The following is a 12,006-nucleotide window of genomic DNA, read 5'->3' as shown; positions in this document are numbered from 1 at the left end:
CTGTTGATAAGGAATGAAATCCCCGCTTTGTTCTCCAAAATCCACTTCAGGGTTGCAAGGTCATAGTTCTCAGGATGTTGAAAGGGGACCCCTTCTGGGAGCCCCTGCACCACTACGGCTGCCTGGTCCCTCAGCATCTTCTCGTAAGGAACAGGCACCATCGCTGTCGTCCCCAAGGCTTTGCCTAGAAGAAGCAGCAGGATGTCTTTAAATAATATGAGCATAAATCCCTGATAGTCAATTTCACTTAGTGTCAAAAACACAGGTGGTGATATTTGGTTCTGAAATTTATTAAAAGCTTAAAGTGTCCTATGCCTCTATATCTCAAGTTAATAAAATTTCCGACCAAAAGGCCAAAAGAAAAAGTATAAAATGTTTTCCTTTAAATCTTCACATAAGAGAATATAATAGGTTGCATAATCTATAAAAATATTGAATCACAGGGGCTTCCCTGGTGGCGCAGTGGTTAAGAATCCGCCTGCCAATGCAGGGACATTGGTTTGAGCCCTGGTCCGGGAAGATCCCACATGCCGCGGAGCAACTAAGCCCGCGCACCACAACTACTGAAGCCCGCGTGCCTAGAGCCCGTGCTCCGCAACAAGAGAAGCCACCGCAATAAGAAGCCCGTGCACCGCAACAAAGAGTAGCCCCCGCTTGCCGTAACTCGAGAAAGCCAGCACGCAGCAACGAAGACCCAACACAGCCAAAAATAAATAAATAAAATTAATTTATTTAAAAAAATATTGAATTACTATGTTGTACACCTGAAACTAATATAATATTGTAAGTCAACTGTATTTCAATAAGTAAATTAATTAACTAATCTACTTCCAAAAGAAAGAAAATAATAGGTCTTTTTCTCCATTCTCTTGGAGGTTGCACAATTCAGGGTGCTCACCCTGGTGCACCCAGGGCTGCAGGGAACAGCCTGAGGTTACTCAGGCTGCAGCCAAAGAGGATGAGAGCCCTGCCCAAAGCTTAGCTGTTCCTGTGTCACACTGTACAGATTGGGCCAACTTGCCTGTAGAAAGCTGAGTCCACCTGGGGATACGTCGGTGTCTCTGCACTGGCTGACCAGCCCCGAGGTGCTGGAGCTCCATTTCTCATATGGAAGTGTAGCCTGAGACCCTAAGATCCCCTATGCTGTAGGAGTCCCACAAATCCAAATGCTCACAGGGACCTGCAGGTCACACAGATGTTTGCAGCTGTCTAGGAATGATGATCCAGGCCCTAAGATGCTTCTATCACAAGTACAACACCTGCAGACTTCCTTGTTATCTAGCTTTTTTAAGCACTGTGTAGGTATTAAAAAAAAAAAATCCCTGTCTCCATGCCTGTGGGAAGATGTGGGTAGGTGGGGAGACCAACGAGGATGAGGCTGGTGTGTGAACCAACCATGAACATCTAATAACTGCATGACCATGGGGAGGGGGCTCTGCAAAGACTGCAGGCTGATGAATTCAGAGGTTCCAATGGACCAGAAGAGACCAAGTGGTCTTCCGGAAGAAGACTTGATCTGGTACTTTACTGGCTCTTCCCTTGATGTGAATGTGGATTCTTCCAATGTTAGAGACGGTCTAAATAGTCACGCTGATAAAATGATTTCTAATACCATCTTCTGTAGTGAACTATTCAGAGAATTAATGCTTAAAGTGAGCTTTACCGTAACAAAAGCAGAAATAGTCCTCGACAGCTTTTCTGAGTATTTCCGTTTCTCCCGAATCAATCTGCATCCCGTTGGCAGGGCCTGGGGGTTTCACCTCCTGCAGCCCTTCGGCAATGCCTGTAAACGAGTGATCAGTACAAAGTCAGTATCCAAGTATCTGTACTGTGCGTTTCCTTAACGTCCATGCTTCTGGTACTGAAAGGAAAAAGGAATAGACATAAAACAAGATCTTTTTTTAAATAAATTTATTTATTTATTTTTGGCTGTGTTGGGTCTTTGTTGCTGCGCGCGGGCTTTCTCTAGTTGCAGCGAGCAGGGGCTACTGTTCGTTGCAGTGCGCGGGCTTCTCACTGTGGTGGCTTCTCTAGGCGCGTGGGCTCAGTAGTTGTGGCGTGCAGACTCAGTAGTTGTGGCTCACGGGCTCCAGAGCGCAGGCTCAGCAGCTGTGGCACACAGGCCCAGCTGCTCTGGGACATGTGGGATCTTCCCGGACCAGGGCTTGAACCCGTGTCCCCTGCATTGGCAGGCGGATTCTTAACCACTGCGCTACCAGGGAAGTCTAAAACAAGACCTTTTAATTAAAAAAAAAAAAAAAAAAACACAACAAAGAACAGGGTATTTCTGATGAACAGGATAAAATAACATAGTGATCACCTCTGAAATGAATCTACTGATAAACAATAAATAATTCAACATATAAGGAAATATTAGTAGTTCAAAGGAAATGGTAACAGAAAATTGTTTGCTGGGAATTCCCTGCCGGTCCAGTGGTTAGGACTCTGCGCTTCCACTGCAGAGGACTCGGGTTCCATCCCCGGTTGGGGAACTAAGATCCTGCAGGCCAAGTAGGGAAGCCAAAAAAAAAAAAAGAAAAGAAAATTATTTGCTATCCAGTCTGCAAGTGACAGTCACTGTGTAGGAAGACCCTCAGCACTGGGCAGGTTTGGGACCAGCCCCCCAGTCAGCTGCTACCGCAAAAGTTTTGAAACCGTTTGTTTTCATCAGGGTTAGTCAGGACACAGAAACCACACATTAATTTGAACAGGGAGAGTTTAATAAAAGAATCAATAGTGGGACTTCTCTGGTGGTCCCGAGGTTAAGACTCTGTGCTCCCAATGCGAGGGGTCGGGTCTGATCCCTGGTGAGGGACCTAGATCCCTCGAGCCATAACTAAGAGCCTGTATGCTACAACTAAGACTTGGTGCAGCCAAAAAAAAAACCAAAACAGAATCGTAGTAACAAGGATGAACTGCTAAGGGGTAATGAGAACTCTAAACAACACACAAGTAACAGGCAGCAGGAGAATCGACCACCACAAGGGCTGAGGGAGAAACTAATCCTGGAAGAGAGTCCCCCCGAGGCTGAGATCCAGGCCTCTCTGGGGAGGAGGCAGAGTCTGCAGGGGTGCCATAAACTGGGGCTGGCAAGCATGGACCCGTCCTCTAGAGGTGCTAGTGGAAACCACTGGCAAGTGGCCCCTGGGGTGCCGCCAGATTCGCTGTTGCAGGGAAGCTGTTCCCTGGGGCGGTGGCAGAACTCTGGAAACCACCCATGGGGTGATGCCAGCAGAACTTTCTAGGAGGCCCCTCTCTCAGGCACTGGTGGAACTAACTCCCTGGGAAACTGCCGGTGGGTGTGGTGCCCCTAAGATTTCTCTGGGAAGCTTCCTTCTGGAACTTTCTGGGACTTCTGTGTGAGTTGCTGGGCAGCTGGCCGGGATGCAGGGGAGCCAGCTGGATGCTGCCCCTGGGAATCCCAAGTGCAATTGGTCACCGTGTGCTACAGGTACAAGCAGGTGTGAGCCCACCGGAAACGGGAAGAGAAGTGTCTTCCTCCTCCAGGGACCTCCTGAGAAAGCCTCCAAGGTAGGTCCTACCTAGGCCAGCTGCCAAGGGAGAAATGTTTACAGGGCCCAGTTCCAGTGTCACAAGGCGGGACAAAGAAGGGTGGACTTGGAGTAGAGAGGCAGTAACTTGAAAACGTCAAAGTGATTTCTTGGGCCAGAGCGGCTTGTACAATGGAGTTACGTTCTAGGGTCAGATGCAAGGCAAAAATCATGCGCAGACAGAATTATTCTTGAAAACCCTCAGACATCCAGGAAGTACAGGATGTATATAGCTCTGTGTAAACAATTCTGCAAAGCAATTCCGAGGCATGTTCACCTATCAGAACCAATTGGGCTAAAAGAAGGAAGCAGGTGAAAACCTGTGTGTGCTTGGTCATTCAAACAATTTTGGCCCACAGGTAAAATAAGAGGTAAACAGAATAACTGACAGTACTGCCTGCAGGTTTAGTCCAGGGGTCAGTGAACTACAGCCTGGGGCCACATCCTGCCCGCGGCCTGTGTTTTGTATGAGCTGTGAGCCAAGAACGGTTTTTCATATTTTGAAATGGTTAAATAAGTTCAAAAGGACTTACTTCATGACCTGAGAAAATAACATGAAATTCACATTTCAGTGCTGTAAATAAAGTTTTATTGACCAGGTGCATTCACCGCCATATCACCTGCTTCTACTTTCGTGCTACAAAAGCAAGGTGAGCGGCTGCAACAGAGGCTGTAATGACCCAGAGACTAAAACATTTACTATCACTCCCGTTACAGAGAAAGCTCGCCAGTCCCTGGTTTACTTTATATTGCTTTAATATTAAGCACCTATAACCCTAACCCAGGTTGATTCTAAATTCCTTCTGTTTTGAGGATTAAATTTGTGAATGCTTATACAGCAGGGAGTTGGTTTCTAACTTCAGAAGGCAGGTAAACGTGTTTTTGATGCAATCCCATGGTAATTTTTCCTAACTTTCAAGACAGCTTCTAGAGAAGTAACCATCACACGTTCAAGAATGACACCCAGTATTACTGTCCAGCGATGGCAGAGAACTGTGTGTTTGCCAGGAACAATGAACGATAAGCTCTGGACAAAATGAGAAGATAACTACTTGAAAGCACTGAAGAACAACCAGAAACAGGCGAAAGCCGGAAGGAATGCCGTCCTCGAAAGAAGGGAAGCACACATACGGGATGAGATGCACACTGACCTGGCTTTTCCCCCATGGGAACTCCTGACTTCCTGTGGGACTCAGGGAGAAATAGAGCTTAACCGAAAAGCAGCAGTCTTAGTGAAACGAGGAAATCTATGTCACATATCAGGACTGCCATTGTGGTTAAACACTGAAAGGGAAATTCAGGAGAAAATGAGTCACAGAGGTAGGAGACCCAGTATCATCACAGCATCTTCCCTCAAATTCCTGCTTCGTCTCCAAACTGTGCAAGCACAGGGTGAGGCTTTAAGGAAAAGCAACATCTGGAAGGTAAATTGCTGAGCAGAGATTTAAACAGCTGTGTGGTGCCAGAAAGACAGGGTTTGGTATTCAAGATCCACCAAGCTCGAGAAGCTTGTTTAACACCTTGTGAAACTAAGGGGCACATCTTAGGAGGAGGGGCCGCCTTCTGAGACTAAGAGGGATGTTCTAGGGCCAAGGGCAACTCTCATCCACATGGGGACAGGGTGACCTGACAGTAACTTAACTGCCTGCCAGAACAAAATGCAATTTTACTTAGCAGATTTTTACAACATATCATGCATAATACCCAGTATAAAATGAAGGATTTGTAGGAATGTGAAGAAGCAGGAAAATGTGACCCATGACCAAGACAGAAAAAAAAAAATCTATAGACGTAGAACCAGAAATGACCCAGATGTTAAAATTACCAGATAAGGACTAAAACAACTGCTATAAACACATGAAAGACCTTTTATAGGGGTGGTGAACACAACAAATTAATATAAGGGAAATTGCAACAGAGAAATGAAAATGCTAACCAGGAAAGGAAGAAAGAAAACGCGATTTTAGAAATGGAAAATAATCGGAAATGAAAATTTCACCAGATGGACTTAACAGCACCCTGGATACGGCTGAAGGAAGAATCAGTGCCCTCAGAGAAATGCCAATAGAAACTATCCAATCTGAAACTTGAATACAAAAAGAAAAAGTGGGGGGGGGGGGAAGGAACAGAGCCTTGATGACTTGTGAGACAATAAATAGCAAATTTCTGAACTTCCCTGGTGATGCAGTGGTTAAGAATCCATCTGCCAGACTTCCCTGATGGCCCAGTGGTTAAGAATCTGCCTGCCAATGCAGGGGACACGGGTTAAAACCCTGGTCCTGGAAGATCCCACGTGCCGTGGAGCAACTAAGCCCGTGCGCCACAACTACTGAGCCTGCGCTCTAGAGCCCATGAGCCACAACCACTGAAACCCGCGCACCCTAGAGCCCACGTGCTGCAACTACTGAAGCCTGCCCGCCTAGAGCCTGTGCTCCAGGGCAAGAGAAGCCACCGCAACGAGAAGCCCGCGCAACGCAACTAGAGAAAGCCCGCGTGCAGCAACGAAGACCCAATGCAGCCAAAGATAATTCAAAAAAAAAACAACATTAAATAGCAAATTTCCTTCTCTGTGTAAATTAAGAAGAGAATCAGAATAAATATTTGAAGAGATATGAATGGCCAAAAATGTCCAACATTGATGAAGACGTCAACATGCAGATTCAGTAAGCTCCACAGACCAAGTAGGGTAAAGACAAAGAACGCTATAAATAGGCATTTCATGGCCAAACTGCTGAAAACCAAAGATGAGACAGAGCTAGGGAAAAAGATACATTACCTTCAGGGGAACAAAAATAAGAATTCGAACCTGACTTTGTTATCTCAAACAGTGGCAACCAGGAGGAAATGGAATGAAACTTTGAAAGGGCTGGAGGAAGAGAATTCCCTGGTCGTCCAATGGTTAGCACTCCATGCTTGCACTGCTTAAGGCGCAGGTTCAATCCCTAGTCGGGGAACTAAGATCCCGCAACCCACGCGATGCGGTCAAAAGAGAAAAAAAAGGGCTGGAGGAAAAAAATTGTCAAGCCAGATTCTATATCGAGTAAAAGCAGTCTTCAAAAAACAATAAGGACCTACTGTGTGGCACAGGGAACTATATTCAATATCTTGTAATAACCCATAATGGAAAAGAATCTCAAAAAGAATATATAAATATATGTATAACTGAATTCATTTTGCCATACACCTGAAACTAACATAATGTTGTAAATCAACTATACTTCAAAAAAAAAAAATTCTTCAGAAATGAAAGCAAGGAGAATGATGTTGGCAAGATGGCAGACTAGGAAGCAATGGGCCTTCCTTCCTCCACAGATACACCAAATTAACAATATACGGACCAGAACACCTCTGTGAGAACTCTGCAGACCAGCTGAGACGCTATGGCACCCCAGCCATTGGAAAACCAAGAAGAGATTTTAGCACAGGGGTAGGAAGGTTTGCAGCATTTGCTGTGCCTATCCATGCTTCTCCCTCTACGTGGCATAGTGCAGAGCAGCTGCGAAGGAACCCCCAGACTGAGGCTCCTCCCTTGACGTGGAAACAAAAGAGTGGACTGTGTGTCCAACATTCTGGCTTGTCTGGGGGGTTACTGGAGGAACTGATTTATATCTTGCCTGACTCAGAGCACTGACTTAACTCAGAGCTGCAGTTCTGTGGGAGACACCAGGGGGCGAAAGAGATTCAAAAAGGTTTGAGAGGTTCTAGAACAGCCAGCAGGGCTGATGGGTGGTCTTCTCCCGCACCGAGCCAGTAAGCAAAGACTGTGAGAGGTGGTTGTTTTTTCAAATGGTGGTTGTTTTTTTTCCCCAGGGGGGAAGAAAAATTACAAGGCATACAGAGAAGCAGGGAAACAAGGCCCACTCAAAGGAACAAAATAGAACTCCAGACACCAATTCTCAAGAAATGTAGATCTATGAACTACCTGACGAAGAATTTAAAATAAAGATCCTCAATGCACTAAAAGAGAGTATAGAAAGACAACTAAATGATACATGAACAAAATGAGAGTACTGACAAAGAGGAACTATAAAAATACCAAACGGCACTTCTGGGGCTGAAAAATCCGATAACTGAACTGAAAAATTCATTAGAGGTGTTTGAAGGCAGACTGAGTCCCATTCCATGCTATAACATGGCTGAAACCTCAGGACGCTATGCCCAAAGTAAAATAATCCAGGCATTAGTAGTGTAAGTACTCTATGATTCCACTTAGATGAGGTATGTGAAATAGTCACACTCACAGAAACAAAGGAGAATGGTGGTTATCAGGGGCCAAGGGAGTGGGGGAAAGGGAATTGTTTATTTAGTGGATATAGAGCTTCAGATCTGCAAGATGAAAGAGTTCTGGAGATCTGTTTCACAACAATGTGAATATACTCAACACTACTGAGCTACCATACCCATAAATGTGGTTTAATGGTAAATTTTATGGTTTTTTTTAAACCACACACACACACACAAATGAAGGCAAGGTAAATACATTTTCTGATAAACAAAATCAGAGAGGGTTTCTTACTATTAGACCCACACTAAAGGAAATGCTAAAGAAAGTTCTTCAGGCTGAAGGGAAATAATTCCAGATGGAAATCCAGAGCTACAAGAAGGAAAAAGGGGTATTAGAAAGGGTACATATGTAGGTAAATATAAAAGATTATTTTAAAAAATTTTGGAAAGTGGTTGCTTAAAACAAACATCATAAGGTGTTGCAGGATTTCTAACATATTAGGGCTAGACAGAAGTAAACAGAATTATACTGTTTAAGGTTCTTACATTGTAGGTGTAGTAGAAAAATAGTAATTTTAGGTTCACTGTGACAAATTAGGAGGGCATATTATAATCCCAAGAATAACCAAAAAAAAAAAAACCTAAAAGAGCTAAAACGTCAATAGAGGAGATAAAATATAATACAAAAAATTTCTCGATCTAAAATAACACAGGGGGTTTCCCTGGTGGTGCAGTGGTTAAGAATCCACCTGCCAGTGCAGGGGACATGGGTTCGATCCCTGGTCTGGCAAGATCCCACATGCCGCAGAGCAACTAAGCCCATGTGCCACAACTACTGAGCCTGTGCTCTAGAGCCCAGGAGCCACAGCTACTGAGTCCACATGCCACAACTACTGAAGCCCACGTGCCTAGAGCCCATGCTCTGCAACAAAAGAAGCCACCAGAATGAGAAGCCCGTGTACCACGATGAAGAGTAGCCCCCGCTGGCCACAACTAGAGAAAGCAGGCATGCAGCAACGAGGACCCAATGCAGCCAAAATAAATAAATAAATAAAATTAATTTATTAAAAAAATAAGAAATAAAATAACGCAGGAAAGTCTCAAAGGAACAAAGAATATATGAGATGAATAGAAAAGAAACAGCAACATAGAAGCCTTAAACTAAACCATATAAATGATGACATTAAATGTAAATGGATGAAACAATCCAAGAGTCAGATTTTCAGACTGGTTTTTACAAAAAAGACCTAACTGCATGTTTACAAGAGACATAGTTTAAATATAAAGTACAGAGAGCTGAAAGTAAATGAATAGAAAAGGATGTGCTATGCAAATATTAGTCATAAGAAAGCTGGTGAGGCTATATTAATACAAGACAAACGAGACTTCAAGATCAGGAGGATAAATGAAACAAAGAGGAATATTTTGTGAGGAAAACAAGGGTCAATTCAGCAGGAAAACATTACAATCCTAAATTTATATCTAATAACGTTCATATTCGTATCTTCAACATGTGTGAAGCAAAATGTACTAACCAAAAGGAGGAACAAATATGCAATATAGTTGGCTATTTTAACAATCCTCTATCAATAACGGATAAGATAATAGGCGAAAATTGGAAATGATACAGATGAACTGAATAACATTTAACAACTTGACCTGATTGGTCTGTTAACTGCAGAATCTAAATTCTTTTCAAGGGTGCATGGACTAGTCACCAACATAAATCATGTGCTAAGTGATAAATTAGGGCTTGGTAAACTCAAAAGGGATTTAACTAGAAATCACAATGGGATTTAACTAGAAATCACAATGGGATTTAACTAGAAATCACAATGGGATTTAACTAGAAATCAATAATCCCCAAATTTCCAGATATTAGGAAATTAATCAACACGCTTCTCAGTAACCATGGGTCAAAAAGAAATTACTAGGGTTCTTAGAAAATGCTTTGAACAAAATCATAATAAAACACAACATATCAAAGTCTGAGGATTACAGCTAAAGCAGAACCTAAAGGAAAAATGATCCCTTTAAATATTTTTTTAAAAACCTCAATGACCTAAGCTACCAAATCAAGAAGCTAGAAAAGCAAAGCAATTAAAGTCAATTAAATAAGGAAATAATAAAGAGCAGAAATAAATGACAAAGAAAACAAAGAAACAATAGACAAAATCACAAAGCCAAAAGTTGTCTTATTGGAAATTTAATTAAAATAGGTGAATGCCTTACAAGATTTATCAAGGAAAAAAGAGAGAAAACATATTCAGAGAAATATGAATAACTTTATATATGAAAAATTAGCATGCACTGTGAAAATGTTTTAAAAATCTGTGATTCAATTTCAATGATTAGAAATCCAGTTGGCAGCTGACATTGATCTGAGCATACCCTTCTTGTTCATCAATTACATACTCACCATCTTATTTAAAGATTGCTTCATTTTTTTAATCTTCTTGATAGTAGAGACCCTAAGTTTGGTCTTAAAAGTCAGTCCGAATCAATCACCCTCTCTCCTATATATATATATATATATATATATATATATATATATATATATATGATCTTTTATAGATATAGGTTTGTTTTGTAGTAAAATGGTATACAGTTGGCCCTTGAACAACATGAGGTAGGGGTGCTGGTGGAAATCTGCGTATAATTTAGTGTCGGCCTCCAGTATCCACGTTTCCTCCGTATCCACGGTTCCTCATTTGTGCTTTCAACTAACCACAGATGTTGTAGTACTGTAGTATTTACTATTGAAAAAATTCCAAATATATATGGACCTGTGCAAATATATATGGACCTGTGCAAATATATATGGACCTGTACAATTCAAACCCATGTTGTTCAAGAGTCAACTGTATACATATAGAGAGAGGATATATACATCCTTTGCCAACCCTTGGAGACATCTATATATCTATACCCATATCCCCCTACACACACACACACCCTCTGATAAACTTTTTTTTTTTTTCCTTTCTTGGTTCCAGGGAATACAAAATTGCTAATTCAATACCTGGCAGATGACCTACAGTGGTAGAGATAATCATTATACAGCGTGTAGGTTTTAACACACTAGACTAGTTTAGCTCACAGATGACCACATATGCTCACTAATGCACTAGACTAGTTTAGCTCACAGATGACCACATATGCTCACTGATGCACTAGACTAGTTTAGCTCACAGATGACTACATATGCTCACTAATGCACTAGACTAGTTTAGCTCACAGATGACCACATATGCTCACTAATGCTCCTTGTAACACATATTGGTACACTGAAGGCCCTGAAAGTCCTACATTTAAAAAAAAAAAAAAAGACAAAGGAGTATAATGGCTATTAACTGAAAGAAAAACCGAATTGGCCTTGAAGGAGTTTTTCCCTTTCCTTTGGGAAGGAGTAAAATAAGAGTATTTTTGTTCAATTTGGTTTTATTTATTTATTTATTTTTATTTATTTATTTTTTTGTTTGTTTGTTTTTTTGTGGTACGCGGACCTCTCACCGCTGTGGCCTCTCCCGTTGCGGAGCACAGGCTCCGGACGCGCAGGCTCAGCGGCCATGGCTCACGGGCCCAGCCGCTCCGCGGCACGTGGGATCCTCCCGGACCGGGGCACGAACCCGTGTCCCCTGCATCAGCAGGCAGACACTCAACCACTGCGCCACCAGGGAAGCCCCTTTTTTTTTTTTTTTTGTGGTTTTATTTTAGGAATGAAAGACAGTTTCCTCTATGTTCTTCAAATGTATTCTACAAAACCAGGGCCCTGCAGAGGATACAGTGTAAAATACATTGACCATGCTTCTTGGAGTCAGTGTTTTGCTACGTCAAAGGGATGTGTCAGAACCAGTTTCAGGATAATGCTGATGACGTCTTAGAAGAAAATAATACATAAGTCTTGCCTGCCAAAATTCTAAGATTTATGAATACAAAGGATAAAATTGTTAACACCTACAGTATTTTGCAAAATCCTTCTGCAAATCCGTTCTGGCATTGATAAAAGCACGTCCTTTCTCTGTGCCAACGACAAACACGTCTGTTTCATACATTGCAATGCAGGCCACTTCCGCCTTGGACTTGGCCAGTTCTTTACACTGAAATGGGAAAAAAAAGAATGAAATGTTATCTGCAAGGGCAGATCTGGATTTTTGTGGGGGCTGTGAGGTCTGCCTTAAGAAGAAAAGTACAAAATTAGGTACAAAACAAATATTTCTTTAGAATGAGA

At 42.3% G+C, this 12,006-nt stretch overlaps 1 protein-coding gene across 2 annotated transcripts in view; it reads right to left on the bottom strand.

Annotated features, from left to right (window-relative positions):
- The window catches only part of LOC116739843 (general transcription factor II-I repeat domain-containing protein 2), a 54,443-nt gene that overhangs the window by 27,003 nt on the left and 15,434 nt on the right, over positions 1 to 12,006 (bottom strand). For both annotated transcript variants that reach the window (XM_032604630.1, XM_032604631.1), the window contains exons 3-5: positions 11,737 to 11,875; positions 1,664 to 1,783; positions 1 to 184 (exon numbers count right to left, since the gene is read on the bottom strand). In XM_032604630.1, the coding sequence (XP_032460521.1) occupies positions 1 to 184; positions 1,664 to 1,783; positions 11,737 to 11,875 (443 nt within the window). The remainder of the gene's footprint in view (positions 185 to 1,663; positions 1,784 to 11,736; positions 11,876 to 12,006) is intronic.

This window comes from Phocoena sinus, chromosome 15 (genome assembly GCF_008692025.1).
Source record: "Phocoena sinus isolate mPhoSin1 chromosome 15, mPhoSin1.pri, whole genome shotgun sequence".
Taxonomy (NCBI): Eukaryota; Metazoa; Chordata; class Mammalia; order Artiodactyla; family Phocoenidae; genus Phocoena; species Phocoena sinus.
This window is presented reverse-complemented; position numbering and strand designations above follow the sequence as displayed.